Below are 25,417 nucleotides of genomic sequence, written 5' to 3' on the forward strand. Positions count from 1 at the left end.
TGCAAAGCAACCACTCACATGTGTAAATTAAAGAAAAAAACGCACTCAGTGCATTACTACAATCACATACTTAGTTATTATCGCTTTATACTTGGTTGTAATAAGTAATACATGATTGTTTTATGAGCCATTTCCGTTCAATTAAAAGCATCATGACTAGAAACAAATTTAAAAAAACCCAGATCTTTAAATTTTGTTATGTTATTTTGCCGGAATATTGTTTTAGGAGCCACTAGTTAGACTTGTCAATCTTTCTGTTAATCAGCAGGTGGCAGGCTAACCACTGATGGTGGCCAGATTATTTATTTAAAACGGGACAATGCACGAAAAAATATTAACCTCGTGAAACAAGAAATGCTGTCTTGATGGGTGGAACATAAAATAGATCATTCAAGATCAAAATACATGCACCTTATCATGGAAGAGGTGGATTTTTATATCCAAAATCTATACATGTATTTTTTTAAAAAAAAACCAAAACAAACATTGTTACATTCATGAACTTTGTATAACTGTCCCGTATTATAACAAGATCTAAACAACTTTTTACATGAGTAAAAGCGGTACATTGTGCGTTAAAGTTCCCTCTCAGATGATTTTTTTCAGATGATTTCGCACATGCTCTTGTTTGGAACTAATACAAAGTATCAAATGTCAGCAATCGACAGATATTTTGCATTATTTTCCTATATTTATAACCATTGTGTCGTTGCAGCGGCAGTTTTAACTGCGTGAGGGGGGCCACACTATCTCCCCCCTCTCCGCACGGCAGGAGGGAGGAGAAAGGGAGTGTTCGGCTGTCTGACGCAGTGTGGGTGAGCGGCTGCTCCCGCCTCGCTTTCATTCCCAGTTCCCAGCAAGGTTCGGCTGGTCGGGAACACCGTGCTACGCGCCATAGCGCACAGATCCGAGAAGGGGGCATGTTTTTGCGACGTGGAGTCCAGGGTCAGAGGGAGCGGATGCGCGCCATCGCCCCGTGGATATGACCCGGAGCTTCAACGGCGGTGGATTGTTTTCATTGTGTGCTGAGTTGCGCAGGAGAAAGGATGTCTCCACAGCCTCGGACCCTCCTCCCGTCCGCGACTGAAAGCTCGCCGATTTCTCGACCCAGATCGACTACTATCTCCTCTGCGCTGGAGGCTTTATTGTTCGGGAGCGCGCTGATATTCGAGGCACACCGTCCGACATGCCGCCAGCTCAGCATCCATGAAAACTCTCAATGAAAACAAGGAGGAGGAGGCGGAGGGTTTCGGCTGCAGCGCCATGGAGGATAAGGAGAACAAACTGAAAACGGTCAGGTTGTGGAGGGATGCCGCCCTCCGCTCCAGGAAGCTGAGGAGCAACCTGCGGCAGCTCACACTGTGCTCCAAAGATGACCAGATCGTTCTGCCGGAGGACATAGCTGAGATAGAGCTGCTCAACCTGGGCAACAACTCTCTCCACGAGCTGCCAGATGGATTGGGATCCACCCTCAACAACCTGCGCATCCTTGTCCTCCGCAGGAACAGGTTCACAGCGGTTCCCCGCGCGGTGTTTGAATTGGGCCAGCTGGTGGAATTAGACATGAGCCATAACTGTCTGAGAAGCCTGTCTGAAGACGTGGGTCAGCTGAAAGGGCTGAAGAAGCTGTGCATCAGTCACAACAAAATCCAACACCTACCGCTTCAGATCGCAGCGCTTCAGCTTTTGGAGGAGCTCGACATCAGCTTCAATGACCTGCATGATATCCCCAGGTTCTTCTCCAGTCTCGTCAACCTGCGGACCCTGGACGCCGATCACAACAAGTTGAACCAGTTCCCTCCTGAAATCCTAGCCCTCGGTAGCCTGGAGGAGCTCGACTGCTCTGGGAACAAGTTTGAAAGCTTACCGGCTGATATCATGAAGTTAAAATTCCTTAAAATCCTCTGGCTCAGTAGCCTTCACATTCCAATCCTACCTGACACGTTCTGCCAACTCCAAAACCTAGAGAGCCTGATGCTGGATGGAAATAACCTTTCTGCACTGCCTGTCAATTTTGGTCAACTGCAAAGTTTGAAGATGCTCAATTTGTCCTCCAACAAGTTTGAGAGTTTCCCGGATGTCATTCTGAGCATCACCGGATTAGAGGAACTTTACCTGAGCAGGAATAAACTTTCTCATATTCCCGAGGAAATCGGACACCTGGAGAAATTGGACAATCTTTGGCTGGACAACAACAACATCACATATCTTCCAGATTCCATTGTGGATCTGGAAATGTTGGAGGAACTTGTTTTACAGGGTAATCAAATAGCCATACTTCCAGATAATTTTGGGAAGCTGTCCAGAGTGAATATCTGGAAGGTGAAAGATAATCCACTCATTCAACCACCATATGAGGTCTGTATGAAGGGTATCCCTTACATTGCAGCCTACCAGAAGGAACTCGCAAATTCCCAACTCGCTGTAAAGCCACGGCTGAAACTGGTTTTGATGGGGATGAAAAGTGCTGGGAAATCCCAGCTCAGACAGAGCTTGGTGAGCACACAACAAGACCCGAAAAGAATCCAGGGAAACAAAGGCATTGAAGTCACTAACTGGGTGGCAGACACTGATAGCCAGCTTACATTTCTAGTATATGATCTGTCAGGGAAGCAAAACTATGACCTCATTAAACCCTTCTTCCTCTCTGCTGGTGCTCTGTACACTCTTGTGGTGAATCTTAAAGCATATTCTCCCAGGAACTTTTATGCTCATGTTGGGTATTTCCTCCACCTCCTGAATGCAAAAGTACCCCATGCAGTAGTGTGCCTCGTGGGAACCCACACAGACTTGTGTACAGAGGAGGAAGTAGAGGAGAAGACTCTGGACATTCACAGACAGATCGGCCTACAGGAGCAGAGGGACATCCAGAGTTTGAAGAGTCTGGCCCTGCTAGTTGATCAGGCTCTGGAGCAGGGCTACAGTGTCCGTTCATCTAGCCCTCATGTCCTTTTCTATGGAGTCTCTGACAGGAATCTGAGGCGAAGGAAGTCCCAGCTTCAGTACATGCTGAACCACCGGCTGCAGATTTTGTCCCCTTTACTTGGTGTCAGCTGCACCGAGACCCAGAGAAACATTCAGAGGTTAAAGGAAAAACTCATGTCTATGGTGGAGAACAGGGAGATCTTTCCTAATTTGCATCGCGTCCTGCCAAAGTCCTGGCAGATGCTGGAGGAGTTGCACTTTAAGTCCAAAGACCTGTGGCTGTCATGGTGGGACTCAGCCCGGTTGGGCCTCCAGTCAGGTCTCACAGAGGACCGCCTTCAGAGCGCCTTATCCTACCTGCACGAGAGTGGGAAGTTGCTCTATTTTGAGGACAGCCTCACCCTAAAGGACTATGTATTTCATAATCTTCCAAGGTTCATTGAAATTCTCAATGTTTTCTTCCAGAGGGATGAGTCAACTCTGTTAGATAGGCTCCTCTCTGAGGGAGAGAGGGGGGACAAGGGGAGGGTCAGTTTAGTTATAGAGGATGAGAAGGGGGAGAACCTCAGGGTGACCCATCTGCAGCATCTTGTGGAAGGCTTCCTCCAGCAGGGGCTTTTACCATCCAACATCATCCGACTGCTCCTCAGACCACTCATTCAGACCCAGCAGGATCTCCACCTCATCATGGAGCTGCTGGAGAAGATGGGGATCTGCTACTGCATCAATAAACCACGCAGCAAACCCCTGAATGGATCCACAGCCTGGTACAAGTTCCCCAGCTACATCAGCAGCGATGAGCCCGAAGTGGAGGCCTCCAGTGCTGGCTCGCTGCCTCTGTGCCACTTTTTCTCTGTAGAGCAGCTGCACATTCAGTACAGCTTCCCTTTCCTGTTTCCTCCTGGACTGTTTGCACGCTTCAGTGTGCAGATCAACAGCCACGTGGTTCAGAGGTCAGACGGCAGGTATCAGATCTTTGCCTATCGAGGTAAAGTCCCTGTGGTGATCAGCCACATGCCCTCCAAAGGGAAACTACAGGCGGAGACTCTGTCCATCGCCAGCCAAGCCTCGCTGCCCAACATCTGGACTGCATGGCAGGCCATTACTCCACTGGTGGAGGAGCTGAACACGCTGCTGCAGGAGTGGCCTGGCCTGTATTACACTGTACAGATTCTGTGTTCCAAGTGCCTGAAGAGAGGGTCGACCAGCCCACATGCCTTTCCAGGTAAGTAGATTATCCTAACTTGACGGGGAAGACGTCATGTCAGTAACCTAGGCGTAGTTTCTGTAAATTCCCAAAAATGATGAAAGTGTTTCATATGTGATTCTTGATTACAACTCCAGACTACACTCTTGTCTGGAGTGGCGCTCACACTGGTCCGTGTGTGTAAGTTAAGTAGTTTCGCATAAGAATTTTGATGATGATAAACTCTTCTGGGAAGCCATCATTGTGAGTGGGGGCGTTAGAAAGGCAGGCTAGTGATATTGGGTTAGAGGAGGGGGTGGGGGTACAGGGGCAGAGATAATCCTGGTGTGGTAATGGATTAGGTCATCATGACGGACTGGCCTGTTTTTACTGCATGCTTAAAATGAGCCTGGTTATGATGTCATGGCTTTAACTTGAACCCAGTGTTGATCTCAGACCAGTCATGGACCAGGCAAATGTGGTTTTATTTCATTAAAACAAGGAAGACCTTAATGAGTTGACATGTTCATCGCTGAACTCAATAAAAACACGTCAGTCTTATGCTGGTTCTGCGATTCCAAACATTTCCAGTTCGGCTCCAACAGAATCCACCCAACTGTTTTTCCAAAGATCGCAGATTAACATGTTGCGTCTTGTTTAAAGCTGATGTGTAAAGTCAACAATACAGCACAACGACGACATTGTTTGCTCAGCTATGGTTTTTACTGCACCAGAGCTGTTGCTAGGCAACAATAAAATGCCTTCTTCCTCAAAAAATAAAATCACATGGCTATGGTCTTTTATGTCATGATGTTAGGATAATTTCCTAGCTTAGCTTTCTTTAGCTCCCTTCACATTGGAGAGTCTCTCCTCAGAGATGTTCACACTGCTGCGGATCCTCAGATGGACTTTTTCTGAAGTCCTTAAGCAGAACTCTTCCGTTCCGTTCTGCTTTTCTAAAGGGTCATGATGGACTCTTTGGAACTGGGGATTTTACGAACAGGCCGTGAATGTTTTATAGCTTTAACAAAAGTGTTAGTTCGGCAGAAGGGGCCCATGTCTGTCAACATGACAAAGAAATGTTTCTCTATTGTGGCGTCTGACCCCGGATGTGGTAAAACGGTTTCACTATAAACACGCAGTGATAAGAGCAGTGAGGTTTAATGAATCGCTTCATAGCTGCAGTCCTCTCTGGAACTGATAAGAGTCTGGATCAGAGAGATTTCTTTTTCTTCCCGCTCAGGCAGTGAACGAGAATCCTTTATAGTTCTTCTCGTAGGGGCTGAAGAAAGGAAACAGCTCAGCATTTAATCACAGATTGTTTGCAGGCAGCTGTGCAGGAATTTCCTCACAGTGTCATGTGATGGATTAGATCTTAATTCAGTAGAAACCTCACCGATTAGCTCAAGGAGACCTGCTGCGGGGAAATAAGGACTGTGAGGTCGAGTCAGTTGATGGAAGGTCTCATCACGCCATCCTTTGATGTGTGATTTCAGAGGCGATGAAAATGACACCACCTTTATTAATTATTGACACACAATGATAAGATTTATCTGTATTTCTCTCCTCTAATCACCACCACGCAACACAGACGCTATTTGTATGCACGGGTGGGGCGACACATTAAATTCTGTATACTTACGCCTCATGAATCACACGTTCAAATAGTTCCCATTCAAATAGTTCCTATTTTTAAAGTCAGGCCCAATGTTTTAATATGTACCGGTTACTGTACACGTGTATCCTCTGACTCTCTCTCTCTCTCTCTCTCCTCACACACACACACACACACACACACACACACACACACACCACACACACACACTTCTGTAACGTGCAGAGTGTTTAACTTGGCCTTTTATGGACAAGATCTTTGTGTGCTGCCCGCTGATGCAGAGTTTGGCTCCCTGGCTTCCAACAGACCAAACACAGGTCGTCTCCTGTTGGAGTTTCTAGATTCTTCTGTCAAACCTTTGATTTTTTCTATCCGTTTTATCTTATTTATGTGTTTCCTTCCTTCGGGCTTTCTCAGCCTTGCTCCTCTGTGTGTGATGGTGCAAAGCGCTGGTGAACCTGAGGAAAGGCACCAAAGCCGACCTGATTTAATTCTAATGTGTTTCAGCAACCTGGGCTTTTTCAGATCTTTTACTCTTTCGCTCTGTTCATCCATACATGCAGAACAAAGCAGGTGTACAGCATCCAGTAACAACTCTCAGATCTGTCTATCTAATACTGATGTGGTGACACGTGATGTCATCTAACTACCAGATCCCAAACTTAGTCAGCACTTTCTCGGTGGATCTCTGGTCGACTCTCCGCTGCGCCTCTTAATTCTGTTTGCCAGATCAGTCGGGATTAAAGCGAGCCGCAGCTTCAGTGGATGAACAGCAAGCCAGAGCGGATTGAACTCACAGCAGTTTAGAGGACTGGCCTCAACCCCAGGCGCTGTGTTGTTTTCAGCCACACATGTGCAGGTTGGTGGTAAATCTGGGCCCATATGGATACGTTGTCCGGTACCGACTTAGAGGAAACCCGAGGTAACAGTGGCGATGATGCAAACTGAGAGGAGAGCAGGAGTCAAAATAAGGAGACAAAGACAAAGGTTGAAGCATCCTTTCTTGTCATGGTCACTGCTTTGTCCTTTGAGCACATAAACTCAGATTAAGGTGTAAAATATAGCACAGGGTGAGAGGGGATGAGGGACCATCTCACACAAGGTTTCATAGATGAAAGATTTGTAGACCCTGTATGGGGGGGCGGGGGGTGTAGAGCACAAGGAAATTGTGCTCTGAATTTAGCAGAATTGTGTAAAGTGAGTTCTTTGGCTGGATGACTTTGCATTAGTAACTCGTGGCCACGGGCATAAAGGAGCTGTTGTTACGGAAACAAAGTCCTGGGGAAAAAAACAACAGTTTGTGGATCAGCTGAGGTGCTAATCTTCCTTCGCAGTATAACGTCACAAATACTGCCAAGGTCCTTTTACTCTAAGTATTAACGGACGGCCCAAGAAAGTTTACTAAGATACATGTGGAAAAGTGGACTTATATCATCTCAAAAGGGGGGTCAAAGCATCTTTGACCGCCCTCTGGTGGCTGACTGCCGTAGTGGAATAGGCTCCGCCCTCCTCCCATATTTTAAACATCTCCAATTTTGTTTTCCGTCCTCGTCAGTAGTCATTATGTCGCGGTTTATCTGGATATATGCGTGAAAGGTCATGATTGACAGGTAAACAGAATTAATCCGTGCGTAGGTGTGGACCTAATAATAGACATGACGCTAGCTAAACCTTAGGGTAAAAGAGCCAGATCGCTGTGCGCCGTAGCCTTTGCTTAGCTTAGTTGTCCGAGCGTAATGTGCTGAGGGGTAATCTTGTAGAGAGGATCAGAATCCTGTTACATCACCCCGCGCTGAGGCCGTTGTCTTCCCTCAGCCACGTGACAGGAGACACCGGATCAATGGGTGGGTCCGTCATGGCGGTTAGTTGCTAAACACCTCTGCCGACTTCACCTGAGCTGTGATGTCAGAGAAACACAAGCTTCCCCGTTTGTTTTGGTCTGCAAATAGACACATATTTCTGGGACTATGGGATATATCGCATATATATTGAGGAAAGGAGGCTGCTGCTGCATATCGAATGTACCCCTTTGAGACCTGAGACACGATTTCGCAATGCCAGAGGGCTCAGCAGTCAATGAAAAGGGAAAACAATGCGAAATATTTGAGGGGGAAAAACCCTCTACTACAATGGAAGTAATTAGTGCCACCAGTTCTGTGCTATGCACCATACATTGCATGGTTGAGTCTGTAACGACCAGTCAACATCCTCCTCCTCTTCCTCCGCTCGTCAAACAACAAACCTTTTGTGCGTTGTACATCATTAACGCTCGTTGCTTGTTGTTGTTTTAACTGAACTGTGGAAATGCAGTTTATGAGGACGTTGACCAGGCTGTCGGTGTCTTGCGGTCATTGTCACTGCAGAGCTACTGTGAACAATGTGCACAGTTGTGCTCGAACAACGTGGTTTTTATAACGTGTGAACTGGACAATATTGCTGTTGTCAGGGTGACCCACAGAGAAACAGTGTGCAGCAGTGCTAAGACACACATGCTAACATGCTGTTTCAGCACGACTCGATATGTGCGTCCGAATAAAAGAGGTTTGTTTTGTCCATTTTAATGATAATAAATAATAATAAATACACCGACTGGAGAACCTTTGATTACAGTTTATTCGATGCAAGATTAAGTTGTCGGCTTTACTCTGCTGCTGACCTTTTTGGCCTGAGTTTAACACCATCTTCAGTGGTTTCAAATCACAGTTTCTATTCTTATGAGGGAGTCCTCGTGGACGTGAGGACGGATGTGTCGTCCCTGTCAACAGGCCTGAAGCCGTTCAGCTGCCACCGGCCGAACGATCTGTCCTCTCGTAGCAACGTGCAGCCCGGTCAGGTGACATGTTGAACGTAGCAACCTGATAATCAAGTGTCCAGAAGTTAGATGACGTGGCAAATTAAAGCATTTGCATCTCATTTATTGGACAATTTGCAACTTGGACTTGTTTAAATCCCTGGATGTGATTATGTAACACCCCTGCGAGCTCATGTGAACACAGGCTGCAGGGTCCAGAGGTCAAGGTTCTATTCTAAGTTCTGCAGATGGAGTTTGAAGACCCTGTGGACCGATGATGCTCGTTTATTTGGAAGTTGGACAGTGAAAAGTGCTGTAATGACGGCTCTGCCGCTAAAGGCAGCCTCGCGGCTAAAGAAAAACCGTGAATGCAATGACGAGTCCACAAAGCTGCATTTATTTTGCCGTGAAGCTACTCGAGCGGAGAGTGACTCACAGATCCCGGCTAACCACCACGATGCCGTTTATCCTATTACAGCACAGATGTTCTAAACAACGGAGCACACACACGGTTTTCAGAGCAACCTGGAGCTTTGTGGGGACGGACAGACGTGCATCAGACTAAAACCCGTGTTTGTGGTCAAACTGTGAGTCTTTGGAATGTCAACAAGCGGGTTATTAGTCATGAGCGCCAAAAAAACCCTCCTCAAATTTCAGTTCCCCTTTGAAAGCCTGAGAAATTCCTTGAATTCTTTGTCATTTTCGCAGCCTCTCAGATAAAAGGCTGTAATTTAAAGGCTCAATCCTGATAAAAGACAGCGCACACGCAGGTAGGCTGACCTCTGGGACCCTTGAGCGACTGGTTTGAGATATTTCTGGTCGGCTTTCCACGCAGTGGAAGGAGGCCGCGCATTCCTGAGGATCTGTGGCTGTACAGCTGCTGATCACAGGGGATTATCAACTGTAGTCTGTTAGACACTGACCGAGGCCGAGTCTCTGAGCCTAATCCAGGCGACTGATTCTGCTCCATTTCACATATCCCGTCTTCTTTTTTTTCCCCCCTCGCTCCAGCCTGAGATCTCAGCTGTGTCGACACATTCACGTTCACCCTGGGTTCGGCGAGAGTCGGCAAATATTTGATGTAAAGTGGCGCTCGGCCATTATTAAAAAGGTGTCCGGTTGACTGGTTTCTGTGTAATGTTGACCCTGTTTACGTTGATTTGAGTGCGGGTGCACACTGGGGGCGCCGAGCTCCTGTTGCTCCCTGTTATTTGAGTTGTGGAGCTGCAGTAAAAGGCCACAGCAAAGCTCCAGGAGATGTGTGAAAGATATCATTTCATCAGCGCTCCCGGAGCCCCGCCGGGGTGTGCGGGAGCCTCTCCTGTTAGTCTCTGTCTCGGGTTTCCACAGAACCGTCCTGTAAGCGCGCGGATGAGCCCGAACGACTTGTGAGCATCGTGGCTGGTGGTGGAGAGGCGACTGCTCGCCGCCGGATGTTCCACAAGCTGTAAAAAGGCGTACGAAGAACTGCCATCTGAGCACGTTAGCCTTTTTTTGCACGGCGTTGATTGTGTGCTGGGTTTGATCCTGTTTCAACACATTACAGCGTTAATCCTCCAGCTGAGCCCTCGGCCTCTGACCGTCTCCCGGCAGCTGCTGCGCCCTCCGCTCCTCCGTCCGTCCGTCTGTCGCGCCGCAAACTGACACGTATAAACAGACCCAAACCAAATCAAAGATTCCGAACGGTCCGGATTCTCTGTGCCGTTTGTGCGTCTGCAACCGGAGCTGCGGACTATTTGTAGAGCGACTGGGTGGCGACTGATTACTGACTGTCAGGTCGGGTTTGACTGGGGTCAATCTGGTGGAGGTGAACTCGCGTGTGTCAGGGAGGTCAACCAGGTTCAGCTTTCAACATTGGACAGAACTGTTATACTTTAGTTACTCAAGTAAAGGAAAATACCACATATTCTGGAGGTGTTCTGAGTCTTGTTGTCATGTATTTGTCATGTATGATGCAGCTGTGCTGTTAAAGGCACGCTGAGATAGCCGTCAGCAGCTCGCCTTCGTTTCACCATGTAACCATGGAAACAAAAAGATATCCCGCAGATTACTTTTATTAGTTCCATCCTAGATGAGGCCAGAAAAAAATCAAGTCCACTAAGTTGGATCAGATTTTTCTCTAAGCCGATTAAACACATATGATTTTTCTATTTTTTGTTCTTGTGGCCACCTGCCTAACAGGATGTTTCCATCAGAACGGAGGACCCGGCAGAGGCCGACGTTGTCACCACACTCAGGCTTCCTCCTCCTTCAGATGGATCGCTATTTTAAGTCAAAGAGTAAATATTTAAACACCAACAGGGGCTGCAGGCGTGATACTACACCAGGGTTTTTTCATTTAAATTCACAGAAGTTGAGATTTACCCCCCCAGCACCTCTTTTTTAACCCTCTGATGCTTTTGAAGAGCATGTTGGGGATGTGAGCCCCCAACCTCTAAAGCAGGGAGGTTGGTTGGATGTTTTTTTTAGCTCAGAATTCCTTAAAATCCTTCGGTTCCTCCACGCCAGACCCGTCACAATAGAGCAGGAAGTTCGCTGGGATGCCTCGGCTCCGTTTATGAATGAAGCTCAATGTGATTCTTTCGCTGTTTTTCTTTTCCAACTATCCAGCGTCCCAGTGGGAGTTTCCTGGAGGCAGGAAAAGGGGAGCCGGGGGTGGCGTGGGCGGGTGGGGGGGGTAGTGTAAATGATGTGAGAAGTGTGCATTCCTGCTTGGTCCTGTCAGGTTATTGTCAGTCACTGAAAGGCAGACGAGGTGGGGAGGAGGAAGCAGTTTGGAGGATGTGACCCAGTTCAGGACACACAGCTGGATGTGTGAGCTGTCAGCTGCTTCCACTAATGAAAAACACGTTTGACTCACGGCGCCGCAGGAGCGGATCCTCCGCCGGTGGTGAAAGATCGACCCCACCCAGGGTGAATTCATCAGGTGTCAAAGTCTGAAATCACCCTGGTGAACAGGTTCATCTAAATTCTTTCTGGAGGTCGTTTCCTGTGAAGAACACCTGCAGACGTTAACTCAGGGCTCAAAAATCCTCGCCGCATTCCTCTGTGCTTTCAGGTGAAAACCTCCGTCGGGGTTGTTTGGGGTGAGCGCTGTTTGTCGTATGTTTTCCACCTTCGTAGAAACTTTCTTTCCAGGCTGAAGCTCTGACGATGTCGACTGGAACATTTACAGTAACGGCACAAGTGAAGCCAGAGGGAGCTGAAACGATCAATAACGCTAATGGTATAAATGCTGCTGCAGACTCTCACTGTGTGTGTGTGTGTGTGTGTGTGTCTGTGTCTGTGTGTGTGAGATGACTCCTCCAGAGTGTGGTTTATTCCATCAGGAAGTGTTACTCATCAGGATATAACAGCCAGACAGTTCGATTTTAATGGTGTTGCATATTTATACAGGCAGACTTCTCCGTGTTGAATGTCCGTGTGTAAAATGTACTTGCTTTTCCCTAAATTAAAGCTCAAATTACAACAAATAATTCAAAAGTGAAAAAAAGTGCCACATATTTTTCTCTGAATTTCATGATGTTTAAGAAGCATCTTGCAGTTTAAATGACTGATAGATTTATGGATATGATCCATACTGGTAACACTAGTGATTAGTAATATGATCCTTATCAGTCTTGAGGAGAATAAGCCACGTGGTTTGAAAAATTCAGAGAAAAAAAACAACTCCTCATTTCTGAAGGTCACTGGCGGTCGCGTCCTCTAGTGGTGGGCGGTGGTACCGACCCGTTTAATGCAATTCAATTCTTATTTCGTATCCTTTTTGCCTTGGATTTTATTCCAATTTTTAATAACTCCTGGAATAAATCCGGGTTATAATGATCTGTGCTTTTGGCTCTGCAGACAAACTGGAGGAGAGTCAGAGGCTGGATTAGAATGTGTGTATGATTTTGGTTAAGAAAGCAGGTCAGTGCATGTGTGTGTGCATGTGTGTGTGTGTGTGTGTGTGTGTGTGTGTGTGTGTGTGTGTGTGTGTGTGTGTGTGTGTGTGTGTGTTTGATAAACCCCGATCAGAATGAGTCCTGTTGATTTTGTCACTGAGCTGCACATGTCCTGGAAAATCAAGGTATTAATGTAAATATAATCCAGGCTGTGAAGAATAACCTCTGGTATTGAGCCGCTCTCCGCGTGACAGTCAGATTAGTAAATAAACTGCACTTTGCAATAAAGTGCAATGAAACTAAAACACCTTTAAACAGCAGGTACGCGTAGCACCTGATTAAATTGGCTTCGTTAGCTTCATTAGCTCCTGAAGCTTTGACGCTAGGTTGCGTGTGATGGAGGATTCAGCCTGGTTCCTGATGCAGGAGGTACATGGGCAGATGTAGCCGTCTGAGACAAGGGCAGATTAAGGTCATTAAGCCGGGACAGCCCTCTTGTTTGATAACACGGACCGCTAAAGGAAGAAGAAAATAGGCCAGGGCGTGTGTGTGTGCATGTGTGTGTGTGTGTGTGTGTGTGTGTGTGTGGTGTGTGTGTGTGTGTCTCAGCCTCTGTTGACAGAAGCTGTCTGGGTATTGTAGCTCAAGGAAAAGCCCCAGGAAGCACCAAGAATTAGGGGATGTGCTTTAGTTTATACTGGTGTAAACTTTCTCATATTTTATCTTATTTCAAACTTAAATGGAGCAAGAATGTCTAAATAATGGATATCTGCTGTGACAACTCCGGACTCTGTGCACAGGAAACTAGAGATGAGGCACACAGACGACTCAGGCTGTCATCTTAGACATCATCTTTCTACATCAGGGCAAAATATTTGATCCTCATTTAGATTGATTGTCATTTTTTATACTCTTTTACTTGTTTTTGTTAGCATACATGTAAAAGCTGATATGCTGCAGAATAAAAAAAGGGTTTGAAGGAATTATACTCCTATTTGAGTCCTCAACATGGTCCAAATATGCAGGTGTGCAGCTGTCAAATCATCTGTGCTCTTCTGTGGTTGGTTAGCAGAGCTTGTAGAAGCTAATTTTCTGCCTGCAAGTCTGAGAAGAGGGTAAATAAATGAGGGTTTGCTCCTCAACTCTGCCCAACATCTGTGTAACGACCAGCTAGGAACAGTCTCTACAGACATAGGGCGACGCAGCGCCCCCTACTGGGAAATGTCGGGACGCGCACACGTTTGTAAACAGGTCGATAGCTTTGGGAAATGCTCGTGTCTGTCCTGCCCGCTCATTGTAACCGTGTCTTCTGTGTTGCAGGTGAGCTGCTGAGCCAGCCGCGGCCCGAAGGGCTGACCGAGATCGTTTGTCCAAAGAACGGCTCCGAACGCGTCAACGTGGCTCTGGTTTACCCACCGATGCCAACCGCGCTTAGCCCCTCACCGAAATGACCCGAATGTCCGGACTGTGGCTTATGGGCCTCCCCAATCACCAGGGCCTCTGCCTCCGCTTCCACTTCAGTGTATTCTTCTAAGCCTTCTTTATTAGACTGCTTCATGCACCTTCAACAACCCCTCCCCCCACCCTTAATGCTGAAGGCTGCACAGCAACGCTGGCTAGTTCCTAAAAATGTGAGTTCACCTGTGATTGTGTAGGAAACTAGTCGGAAAAATGGAATCGATATTTAAAGCAGCTCTAGTGGCTTCAGTTACAAATTGGAGGTCGATATTAAGTGAACGTTTTGCTCTGTTTCCAGGTTCCGTCGGGTGCCTCACGCTGGCGACGCCGAACCCAACAAGCACAAAGTGCAGCTTGAGCTGGGCTGTAGTCCCGTCACTGACCCACCGTGACCCACCAGCTCCTGTTTTCGGACCTGAACCTGCTGCCTCGACTATTTTGCATTTGAAAAATGTAGCTTGAACATTTTGAAAAACAAATATCTGTAAACACTTTATGGATTTTCAGTTGTTTTGAGCGTTGGGAAACTTAGAAGGAGCTGACTGGACTTTCCTGGCGCCTCCCGGCTGAGAAACGTCGCAATATCTGCAACATCAACATCAACTTCATGGCCGATTCTGAACAAAGCAGGAAAATGTGCAAACGTGCTGAGTTTCAGTTATCAAGGAGATCCTCTGCTGCTTCCACGTGTACATATCTTGTCCATGCTCACATTTGAAGACAGACTGGGGCTGTTATTGTGTCTGTATTCACTTAAATGCAGCTGCAGGAATCATTCCAGCTGTCAAAGAAGCATGGAGCCAATGTAGCCTAGTTAGCTTAGCCTAGCTTAGAGAAAGACAGAAAATTCATGATCCTGATTGCAGCTAAAATCAATAGGTGGACATAACTATGTAGTTGCATACTGGGTTGACCTTTGTTTCACCTCTGCTGAATTCTTGAGACAGACGAAGGTGGACGTGGACTGACACGGCTACGTCTCCCCTCTGGGACGACGGGGGCAACTGTCCCTCACAACACATACATTGATTCACAACTACAGTCATTCACTCTGCTGCACTGTTGCTTGGTCGAGCATGTGATCAGCTGTTCCCTGAAAAATGATGTAAAATTAAAAAAATCTTTTATGCAAAAGATGAGGAATTTGTACAGACACTTATTGACACGGTCCTCTAGGAGCTTCGATCCTGAAACCGTGGGAAGAGGTGGAAAACTGCATCAGGTCTTTTTCCAGGCTGTTTTTCTTTTAATTATATTTCTGGATGTATCTCACAAATGCTGAACTCTGTTGGGAGGACTTTTTTGTCTGATGTAAATAATATCTTTATTTTTGTATGTTGACCCCCTCCAGCTTGGACATTATTTACAGTGCAATGTTGTGCCTGACTCACGGTGAGAGTGCACATAAGGTTGTTTTTTTTGTTTTTTTGTAATGTAGCTAAATCCAACATTTCACAGTGCAACATGAAATACCAAATAAAAATAAACCAATAAATGCTTTAGTACCACTCTAGAGTGTTTATTAATATTATTTATTAATACTGCGTTGCTATTACTGTCTACTGGTAATTATTTCCCAGCTTTTTCCTCTTCAACTTTACCGTACCCTCCAGTATTTACTAATACTTATTTACGCAGGCTGCAGGCTTCACAAACGCTAAATATAAAGTCGTTTTATAGTACAGATGTCGCCATCTAGTGTCCAAATAGCGTCATTACATGCTTTTACATTTCCCCTCCCATCCTGCAGGGGGCAGTCAACCCCACGAGAATCAGAATAACCGCAGCGTTGCCCTCGCTTCTTCCTCTTCCTTCTGCGGCCTCAGAGGTAGGAGACTAGTCCAGCATATGAAGACAAGAATCTATGTTTAATCTTTACTAAATCTTTACCATCCTGCTTTCACGGCGTTGCTGATCTATACATCAGTGTTAGACGCATCAAAAGATGTTAGATGTTTCGATATAGAGCCGGCGTTTCAGTTTTAACTGGGTTTTTGTGAGGATGCCGGTTTGGTGGTTTTGGCGTCATGGATCCGCCATGTTGGCACGATTAGATGATAAATGAACTAAATTAAGACTTCTTTACTGTTTAACCCGGGTTCTATGGTGTTACGTCTGCTCATAAAATCAATCGGCTCGGTGGCAATCGCGACATTTGGGTTGCGCTGCCAACTCAAGCTAATGCTAACGTGGCTAACATTTATGCAAACCTTGGGAGTTTTCCTTGAGTACTGACCACATGTTTTTCTCCCCGCAGATATCTGAAAATGGTCCGCTACTCTCTCGACCCCGAGAACCCGACGAAATGTGAGTAAATGTTGAGATTCATTTGCTAAAACCTTTGCGCGGATGCCGTGATGACTTCTTAGGACACCTTTGGATGATCCATGAAAATAAAACCGAATAACCTGAGCAAACACGTGTTGCAAGAATATTTTTATGTTATTAGAGCTCCTTCTAATACTTCACATGTATTTCAGCATGCAAGTCGAGGGGCTCCAACCTCCGGGTTCACTTCAAGGTAAGATTTTTTTGACATTTGGTCCTATTAGGTTACTAAACCTCAGGTTCAGGTATTTAAAACGATGTTTTTAAGTATCCATTTAAACTACTAACATGTCAGCTGCTAGAATGTGAGCCAGCTGTTGTGTGTATTCTATGTACTGTATCATTACCATTCATTTAAAACTCATCACAGCAGATTCTGAGAATGTCCCCTTTCCATCAGAATTCCTCACCTCCTGCCTTTTCTCTGTGCAGCTGTAGCTGATGTTTGCTTGTTTTGACCCACCAGAACACCCGTGAGACAGCCCAGGCCATCAAGGGCATGCACATCCGCAAGGCTAACAAATACCTGAGGGACGTCGTCGTCAAACACCAGTGCGTCCCCTTCCGTCGCTACAATGGCGGCGTCGGCAGGTGTGCCCAGGTGGGTTCAAGGAGTTCTCTTTAAGACAGGTTATTGGTGTTTGAGGAAGCTGCAGTGATGACCATCTTAGGACACCTTTGGATAAAAGATGAAACTAATCATTTGTCTGAGCTCCTTCTGAGGACAGGCTGACTCTTCCTGTCACAGAAATGGCTGCTGACATTTGTTCTCTTCTCAAGGCCAAACAGTTCGGTTGGACTCAGGGGCGCTGGCCCAAGAAGAGTGCCGAGTTCCTTCTGCACATGCTTAAAAATGCTGAGAGCAACGCTGAGCTGAAGGTACGGCAACACGTTTCTTATTCTAAGCTTGTGAATCTCGAGGAAACGGGAAGTGTTTAACTTTTTGCTGTTGCGAGACATTTGTCCCACTCTGGTTCTCACGGGTTTTCTGGACGGGTTTGTTTCCAGGGCCTGGATGTGGACTCTCTGGTCATCGAACACATCCAGGTCAACAAGGCCCCCAAGATGAGGAGACGCACGTATCGCGCCCACGGCCGCATCAACCCCTACATGAGCTCTCCCTGCCACATCGAGATGATCCTGACCGAAAAGGAGCAGATCGTCCCCAAACCAGAGGAGGAGATCGCCCAGAAGAAAAAGGTACGAGTGCGTGGGCCACCAGGACGTCCAGACGGGCCGTGTCCCACAGATGTTGCACTGATGACCACTTAGGACACCTTTGGATGAACCATGAAAACAAACCGTTGAACCTGAGCAGCACGCCTGCGCTTTGAACGGGCGCCGTTTCTGCCCGTGTGGCCACTAACGCTGCGTTTGCTCCGCAGGTTTCACAGAAGAAGCTGAAGAAGCAGAAGCTGATGGCACGGGAGTGAATCTGAATAAAAGGCAACACTTGTTAATAACAGTTGAGCGTCGGGCTTTTTATTTTTACGCCTTTTGACCAACTCGGCTGCTGAGATCTTGAGTGAACTTTAATATCAAACGCTCACAATAATGGACAAATTTAGAGGTGAATAATATCCACAATGTTTCTTTCTGTTTAGACTAAAATTGACCACTGGGTTTTTCAATGTCCTAAACTTATGATCAGAATTTCAATGCACTGTTCACCCACTTGGAGTAAATGCTCATTAAGAAACGGCCCTCGTTGGCCATAATTTTCAGACAGGAAATAGGTTTCACCAACGCAGGTGGGAACACAGGTGAATATTCCTGGAAGGTCAAAAAACCTGGTTCTGACAGCCCTGTTTAAAAGTAATGCGATCGTCTTGGAGGATATGTCCCCTGGTAAAAATTGCTTTTTGTCACGTATTGCAAATAAGTTAAAATATTAAATGTTGGTTACGACAGTTTTACGGTGCTTCGTGGTCATGTGTTGCCCCACATTCCACATAAGAACCCGCTTTGCAATATCTCAAGGCTTGAATTTTTGAGAATGATTCAGGAAATCTGGGCGGGTTCGGTTGGAGATTAAAATAAATATATTGGAATTGTCCGGGACACCTCAATTAGATCGTAAATTGATGGTTTTCTTGGCGTTGCAATCCTTCAAATCACCACGGGGGGTCGCCATTGTTCCAAAGTTTGGCCTTTACTGGGGCAACGCGCTTTTCTCATGGAGAGAACAACACGATCTCCCACTGATAGTGAGAGATTGTCACAATTACACTAATTTTTATCACGGTAAAATAATTGATACGACATGATCAGCTGAACTGAAATAGCGACGTTGATTTTCCCCTCTTAACCGTTTTAACCTTAACAAAGGGACGCTTAAATCATTAGGTGATAAATAGCAATGTCAAAAGCTTTTGAATTAAACTGCGTTAAAAGTGTATTGAAAGTGCCTTTTTTGCACTTAGAAATACAGTACAAACATTTCTGTTTGGTGGTAGATTTTACTTTACACGCAATAAAAATATTAATTTCAAGACTTCAGGCAATTATGAGCTATGAGACATGGATAAATTACCTGAATGTGCAATAGTTACAGCTTCATAAACCGCGTTATTGGCTTGCTCTTCTATTTTAAGCCACGTATACATTCGAATAAAAACCCAACCAACTTAAAGGATATTTGTCCACGTTTTTTTTTAAACTTTAAATTCCCTTAAACTGTTTCATGTGCAGCACACAGGTGACATGATCTTTAGGCTAACATGTTTTAGTTGGACAAATCATAGCTTTGTCAAATAATTAGAAGATATATTATTGAATTCCAGAAAACTGACTAATAAATAATCTGTCTTCACGGTGGAGTAATTCAGTAAAAGGACAAAAAGGCCTTATAATCATTTATGCTCTTTCTCCGTTTCTCGACAAAATATGTGTCAATGTAGAATTAATTCTTTAGTTCTTTATTTCGTATTGCAAATACTTTACATTTGAGTGCCCTAGAAATCTAAAGATAGAACACCGATGATTTAACGTAACTTAAGTGTTTTAGTAATCATATAAATCGGCTTGATCATGATCATTAAGTAGTTTGCTGTCTCCTTACACATAACAGCTAATGATGCTCATTCAAACATCATCACGGTTCTGCGCTGACCTTTAAAAAAGACCCACAAGTCCATGAAATCTTAAAGATTATTTCACCTTCGAGTGTCCGGGCCGATCGGCTCAGCCAATCAGCGGGCTCGCAGGGCCTGACGTCACCGCCCTCTCAGCCAATAGGAGCAGAGGGAGCCCTTGTGCTCCGCGCTTCCTCCTCTGAAAGTTTGGACTTGGAGGTAATAGACAGAAGGAGCAGATGATCATGTTTTATTATCTCACACAACTTGTTCAGCTGAGCAGACAAAGTGTGTTTTCTCGCCCCCTTGTAAAGTGGACCCGGAGCCGCCTGGCCCTGCGGAGGACCCTCACCCATCACCTCTTTCGGCTTCTGGGGTTTGCGCGTTGAATATTTGTGATCGGGCTGTCAGTTTGATCTTGACATGGGCTTTGAGAGCGACTCTAGAGAGGATCTGGTCTTTGTTTAGTCTGGACACTTTCAGGGCCCTAAAGAGCCAGAGAAAGCTGCTCCAGAGCTCCCGGATCCCGTAGTGGTAATGTTAGCGGTGGGTCAGATGGACGGGTCCCGACAGAGCGCCTTCCTCCTCAGCACCCCTCCTTTGGCAGCTCTGCACAGCATGACCGAGATGAAGACCCCGCTGTACCCGGCGTACCCGCTCTCCTCCACCGGCCCCAACTCCTCCACCTCGCCGGCCACCACCTCCCCAAACCCTGGCGGCATGGCGGTGTCCTCCCCCGGAATCAAAAGCTCCGCGGTGCTGTCCTCGGGGCTCGCTTCTCCGCAGCAGTCCTCCTCCGCCACCCCTCACGGGATCAATGACATCCTCAACCGGCCCGCGGCCACCATCGCCGGGGCCACGGCCGCCGCGGCGGCCGCCGTCGCCGCCGCCTCCTCCTCGACGGGGATTCTATCGGGGCTCCCGCGGTTCAGCAGCCTCAGCCCGCCGCCTCCTCCCGGACTTTACTTCAGCCCCGGCGCGGCGGCGGTGGCGGTGGCCCGGTACCCGAAGCCGTTGGCGGACCTCCCGGGGAGGACGCCGATCTTCTGGCCGGGAGTCATGCAGAGTCCGCACTGGAGGGACGCCAGATTTGCGTGTTCGCCCCGTGAGTGTGTGTGTTGGCTGAAACACATTCCCGAGCTTCTCATAAATGAATGTGGTAAATTAAAACCAGATTAAACGAGATGATATTTCTATCGGGATAATCTCACCCCCCCTTGCATCCTTTTATTTTGTCTTAATATAGTAAACTTAATATAAAAGTTGTGAATCGGTGGAACTTCTATCTGATGCAGCATCTTGTGTGTGATTTCAGATCAGAATTCCGTGTTACTGGACAAAGACGGCAAAAGGAAACACACGCGGCCCACGTTTTCCGGACAGCAGATATTTGCGCTGGAAAAGACTTTTGAGCAGACGAAATATCTGGCGGGGCCCGAGAGAGCGCGGCTGGCTTATTCCCTGGGAATGACCGAGAGCCAAGTCAAGGTAGAAGGAAGATTCCTGATCATTTCTGTCGTCATTTCCCGAATATCCCCACAATTATCCAAACGCACAACGTCGTTCCTTTAATTAAAATGCCATTTTACGCAGGAGGCCTCCGCGCTTCCATGTGATCGGGACGTTTTATTTCCCATTTTCTACGTTTTTCAACTGTCTCCCTTTGATGTGACATGGAAAAAACGATGATGCGTGTGTGTGTGTGTGCGCAGGTTTGGTTTCAGAACAGAAGAACCAAATGGAGGAAAAAGCACGCAGCCGAGATGGCCACGGCCAAGAAGAAGCAGGACTCGGAGACCGAGAGGCTGAAGGGCAGCTCGGACAACGAGGACGAGGACGACGACTACAACAAGCCTCTGGATCCCAACTCGGACGACGAGAAGATCACACAGCTGCTGAAGAAACACAAACCGGGCTCGGCGCTGCTGCTGCACACGTCGGAGAACGACAGCTCCTAATTCACGGCGACGTTTTTATATTTCGTGGTGGAAACGAGACGGACTCTCGGAGCGGGACGCTTCTGGCTTTCACCCTAGAATTCAATTTTTATTGTTATTATTATTATTAATTTTTTTTTTGCACGTTGACGGGAACGCTAATGTATCCGGACAAGGTGAGGAGACGAACCAAGATTTTGTGGTTTCGTTCTGAAAACGCGGACTGAGGACGAAACTTGTAAATATAAAACGCGAGTCGTATCCATAGAAACGATCGGCTGTGAATAACTTATGTTTCTTTTTTTCTGTACCTTCAGTTATTATTATTTTTCTTTTGCACGTTGACGGGAACGCTAATGTATCCGGACAAGGTGAGGAGACGAACCAAGATTTTGTGGTTTCGTTCTGAAAACGCGGACTGAGGACGAAACTTGTAAATATAAAACGCGAGTCGTATCCATAGAAACGATCGGCTGTGAATAACTTATGTTTCTTTTTTTCTGTACCTTCAGTTATTATTATTTTTCTTCGTAAATAACCGCAAGTCTTCTTTCCGAAGTCTTGTTTTCGTGGGCCAGCGAAGGCCTCTCGACGCACCAATCTCGGACCCTGAACGCACCGCAACGCACCTGTACACGCAGATAATTCCCGCATTTTTATTTATATGTTTTCAGTTGTGACCGACGCCTGCGCACTTGTGTATATTGGCAGGTTAATGTAATGCACTTTTATTTAATAAAAACTGAAAGGTCTGCTTGTTGTTTCCAGCCCGTAAATGTTAATTAATGCAGGTATAGAATTAATTGGTGACAGATTGATTAATGAATTAATTATCTGCGGGCTAAAATAAGCACAGCTCTCATTCGCTTGGCTGTAATTAATCCTGATTATTATTATTATTATTATTATTGGTTTTAAGTGTCATATCTCACTACCCACAGGCTTTTAAAATATCTTTACAAGATGATCAAAAATCATCTAAAATCGGCCCGTGCGTGATTTTAGCTTCTATTTTCCTCCAGAAATTGAAGCCAGTGAACATGACAGATGTTGTTAGGTCGGTGATCTCATTCCCAGTCGATCACACGCGGATCCAGATGTGGCTGCAGCCGCAGGTCACGTGTGCCAGCATAAACCAGCGCGTAAAAGCCGTTTTGAGGGACAGACAGATGTTTGTGGCGCGTTCCCGTCGGGCCTCAGCCGCAGATCGGTGCACGTTTGCGGGCTTTTGCCGCAGAACACGCAGGGAAGGTTTGAAGCATTTCGATTTTATTAAAGGACGTGAACAAAAACACTCAAAAATTGGCCACAAACAAACAAAAAAGCTTTTTATACCAGAAAAACAGCACATTTGTTTGTTAGGAGGTGCAATTTCCTTCACTGAAGGACGTTGGTATTTTAAAGAAGACAGTCGTTTTATTTGAATTTATCTGATTTTAATCAGATTTTGAAGGGATAGTTGTTGCTAAATTGTATTTTTCTGATTTCAAACAAAGTTCCGATCTTCTAAACGTCATTTTAAGATCTAAAAAGATGCTATTGGTATCTAACTGATGGAATATATTCGAACCTAAAACCCTGATCTGTTGACCAGTAGGACAGAGTTCAGTGAGTTAAACACGAACATAATTTGAAATAAATTCCCTTTGACCTCACTACAATTAAATGATTCTCCAGCTGAGTCGCTTCCAACCAACTGATGCTGATCTTTCATGATTTATCTTGTTCCAGCTCCAGCTTTTTTGTTTTTGGTCAAAATCTGAAAGGCCACAAAAGCTGGAGAAGCTTCGTGAAGGCTGGTGTCCACTAAAAATTAGGATTTGAGTTTTTTTTGTGGCAAACACAAATTATTTTGTATAAAAATACCAATTTGCTAAATCATTGATGATTCTATCAAAGTACATCGAGGTTATTCTCAGCTTGTCCTTAATTCAAGTTAAAAGTTCGGTTAATTCACCCACTTATTTTGTTTTTCAGCTTTCGTCGAAAGAAATATTAAAATAATAAATATTATATTATAATATAAATAATATAATAAAATATATTTTAGCTCTTTTCTTTAAAAAAAAAGGACACAGGAAATAAAGTATCTATATATAATGGTTAATATATTTAAATCAAAAATCCCATTAAGAACGTGCAGACGTTTCCATGGTGACGGTTATTAACGTGTGTCTCCGAGGATGAAGAGCAGCACAGAAGAACTTCAACAGCTTCCGTTTATTTGGATACACAACAAACTCGACTAATCTCCATCTAAATGAATAATAACAACTGTTATTTAAATATTTTAGCCCATTAATCTCATTAATCTGAATCTTTTATTCTCTCATAAGTGTATGAATATATTTGCTTCTTTTTTGTAAATAAAATTATTTATTTAAATGTTAATGTTTTCTAGCATTTAATATTTTACATTGACTTTTTTTTCTTCAAACAAACAGCTTTTACAGATTCGGCCAAAATTTCTAAAAACATAAAAGAATGTCGCTGCTGAGGTTTGTGTTTTTAAAGCCAAAATCAGTTTTTTCTTTGCTTCACCGAATTTTATGTTTGATTTTAAAACAACAACAACCCTGAAATGGCAGATTCAAGCTCGGTCTTTTCTTAAATCTCAAATAATCTAAAAAAACTCACTTTAATTGAAGCCATTAAAGCCAGGGTTGGTCAGCGAGACAATAAAAAAGAAATGATCGTATAAATGTTTTTATATTACTGACAACCTCCAGCAGAACCTAAACAGGAAGTGCTCCTTTGAAAGGACATAAAATGATACACTCTTGAGTTAACCTCGTGTTTAAATGTCCAACTTTTAGCGAAGGCGCTGTGGCTAATGCTAAGAATTAGGGAGCGTCAGTCAGAGCGCCATTCCAGCCGCCATTTTAGACGGCGACGGCGGCGTGTTGGATGTTTCGGATTCACTTTTGTGAGACGGCGGAGACGCATCATTTAACTTTATGCGTGCCGGTGCTGCCAAAGTCGTTTCCGAAGCGCTAACGTTGACGCCGTCGGCACTGTGCGTCTCCAGGCGGAGTTAACAAGCTCTCTGTTGACTCCAGCTGTGGGCGAACATCACTTTTATGTGTTCCAGGTGTGACCAGCACGTCCCCAGCCCCACGGTCACCCACCGCGCCATCTGTTCCGCCACTTCCTGTGCCATCGCTAGCTTTTCTCTCCGCGCGCCAACGCTTCATCCCGCGTTTGTGGATCACATGACCTGGATCACTGGGGCTGGGCCCTGATCCCCTTGGTTCTTTCTTGAATTACATTGACCATAAAACAAATGTAAATCCGAACCCGCTGTCTGGTTTCGAACTCAGATTAGACCTCCAGCGTGGGAGTGGGACAACCTGTTGTGATAAACAGCCGACCTGTTAGCCGCCCGCTGCGCTACCTGTTGACTCTGCACTAAATCTTCTCCTGTTTGCCGGCATGACTAATGTGTTAGCGTTGGCCGATCTTTATAAAGAGCCCATTGACGGGCTCTCGGTTGACCGTGTAGTACAAGAGATTACACACAAGGACATGTGTCGCGGTGGGCCGCAGATCCCACAGTCATGAATGCTGCTCTTATCTCCCGGTGCCGCCTGGAGTCCTGTGATAAGGAGTGCCTTGGGATCCTCCATTATGAGAAGCTAACAGGCCCGGCAGCAGCATCCCCTCACACGGCTCCCTTTAAACACACGTCCACGCTTCAGCGAAAACATTGTGGAGCCGCGTTCTTACAGAATTAAATCATTCCCGCTCCCCCGGTGCCACGATCAACCGCCCAGAGGCTTCCGCCAGTAAAATCACTGTTAATTGCTGTGTTTGCTCCGGCAATTAAATGACAACTTATCTGAGTCATTAAGGGAATCCAGGGCTGATGTGGGCTTTAATAGCAGGTGCTCCTCCAGAGGAGGAGCTCACCTGCTGGCTGCCGTGGATCAACTGATGGAGGAGATATAATCTGTTATCAGCAGGTCCCTCAGCTCTGGGTGCTAACCTCATTTAGTCTTTATTCGGGGATAATCTGCTTTAATGATGTTTCACCTCTTCTCCTGCGTGCTGGTTTGTGAGCAGGTGTCCTCACACGATGAGACCCACCAACAGAAACCACACGTTTGTTCTGACAGACCATCGGTTAACATCTACACACACACACACACACACACACACACACACACACACACACACACACACTCAGGTAAACTCTGTCTTGGGCTTATTGAATCAATTT

At 45.8% G+C, this 25,417-nt stretch overlaps 3 protein-coding genes and 3 non-coding genes across 7 annotated transcripts; all 6 read left to right on the top strand.

The window, feature by feature from the left end:
• Positions 1 to 784: 784 nt before the first annotated feature.
• Positions 785 to 15,367, top strand: mfhas1 (multifunctional ROCO family signaling regulator 1). The gene is made up of 3 exons (XM_057019782.1): positions 785 to 4,150; positions 13,722 to 14,032; positions 14,158 to 15,367. Exons 1-2 carry the CDS (start codon positions 1,207 to 1,209, stop codon positions 13,850 to 13,852), a joined length of 3,075 nt encoding a protein of 1,024 aa, XP_056875762.1. The 5' UTR covers positions 785 to 1,206; the 3' UTR covers positions 13,853 to 14,032; positions 14,158 to 15,367.
• A 568-nt stretch (positions 15,368 to 15,935) lies between these two features.
• On the top strand, positions 15,936 to 17,652 carry rpl17 (ribosomal protein L17). Its single transcript, XM_057019838.1, has 6 exons — positions 15,936 to 16,166; positions 16,340 to 16,380; positions 16,654 to 16,788; positions 16,968 to 17,066; positions 17,196 to 17,387; positions 17,573 to 17,652. Exons 1-6 carry the CDS (start codon positions 16,127 to 16,129, stop codon positions 17,618 to 17,620), a joined length of 555 nt encoding a protein of 184 aa, XP_056875818.1. The 5' UTR covers positions 15,936 to 16,126; the 3' UTR covers positions 17,621 to 17,652.
• On the top strand, positions 16,209 to 16,276 carry LOC130517789 (small nucleolar RNA SNORD58). The gene has a single exon (XR_008947811.1). It is a non-coding gene; the product is annotated as a small nucleolar RNA SNORD58 (small nucleolar RNA).
• Positions 16,838 to 16,903, top strand: LOC130517794 (small nucleolar RNA SNORD58). Its single transcript, XR_008947816.1, has one exon. It is a non-coding gene; the product is annotated as a small nucleolar RNA SNORD58 (small nucleolar RNA).
• LOC130517795 (small nucleolar RNA SNORD58) lies at positions 17,440 to 17,506 on the top strand. Its single transcript, XR_008947817.1, has one exon. It is a non-coding gene; the product is annotated as a small nucleolar RNA SNORD58 (small nucleolar RNA).
• Positions 17,653 to 19,435: 1,783 nt separating the features above from the next.
• Positions 19,436 to 21,950, top strand: nkx6.1 (NK6 homeobox 1). 2 transcript variants are annotated; one of them, XM_057019827.1, is made up of 3 exons: positions 19,436 to 20,420; positions 20,577 to 20,749; positions 20,974 to 21,950. In XM_057019827.1, the coding sequence occupies exons 1-3, from the start codon at positions 19,799 to 19,801 to the stop codon at positions 21,217 to 21,219; spliced, it is 1,041 nt and encodes a 346-aa protein (XP_056875807.1). In that variant the 5' UTR covers positions 19,436 to 19,798; the 3' UTR covers positions 21,220 to 21,950. The 2 variants fall into 2 exon arrangements, with proteins under 2 accessions (XP_056875807.1, XP_056875808.1); XM_057019828.1 differs by having other exon boundaries at positions 19,438 to 20,366.
• Positions 21,951 to 25,417: the final 3,467 nt, after the last annotated feature.

Source organism: Takifugu flavidus, chromosome 20, assembly GCF_003711565.1.
Source record: "Takifugu flavidus isolate HTHZ2018 chromosome 20, ASM371156v2, whole genome shotgun sequence".
Lineage (NCBI taxonomy): Eukaryota > Metazoa > Chordata > Actinopteri > Tetraodontiformes > Tetraodontidae > Takifugu > Takifugu flavidus.